The sequence below is a fragment of the Haliaeetus leucocephalus genome, unplaced genomic scaffold (assembly GCF_000737465.1).
Source record: "Haliaeetus leucocephalus isolate CR32 unplaced genomic scaffold, Haliaeetus_leucocephalus-4.0 Scaffold279, whole genome shotgun sequence".
Taxonomy (NCBI): domain Eukaryota; kingdom Metazoa; phylum Chordata; class Aves; order Accipitriformes; family Accipitridae; genus Haliaeetus; species Haliaeetus leucocephalus.
The window spans coordinates 14,703-14,953 of NW_010972715.1; the positions used below are offsets into that span (position 1 = coordinate 14,703).

Below are 251 nucleotides of genomic sequence, written 5' to 3' on the forward strand. Positions count from 1 at the left end.
GACAGGACGGCAGCGCCGGCGTGTCCGTGTGTCCCCCTCCCGTGCCGGCATGTCCACGTGTCCCGCTCCCGTGCCGTGTCGCCACCGGCACTCACCGTACTTGCAGTGGAGCTGCACGACGAGGCGGCTGGCGCGGGGTTTGAGCAGGATGAGACATTTCCCCACCGTCTTCTCCAGCGAGGGCAGCGAGCGGAAAACACCCAGGAAGGACTTGCGGGGCAGAGGGACAGATATGGGAGAGGGTCACCCTG

General features: G+C 66.9%; 1 protein-coding gene across 1 annotated transcript in view; it reads right to left on the reverse strand.

Annotated features, from left to right (window-relative positions):
• Positions 1–51, reverse strand: part of RAD9A (RAD9 homolog A (S. pombe)) — a 1,719-nt gene extending 1,668 nt beyond the window's left edge. The window contains exon 1 of the mRNA XM_010569885.1: positions 4–51. Within this exon, the coding sequence (XP_010568187.1) occupies positions 4–51 (48 nt within the window). The remainder of the gene's footprint in view (positions 1–3) is intronic.
• Between the last annotated feature and the right edge of the window lie 200 nt (positions 52–251).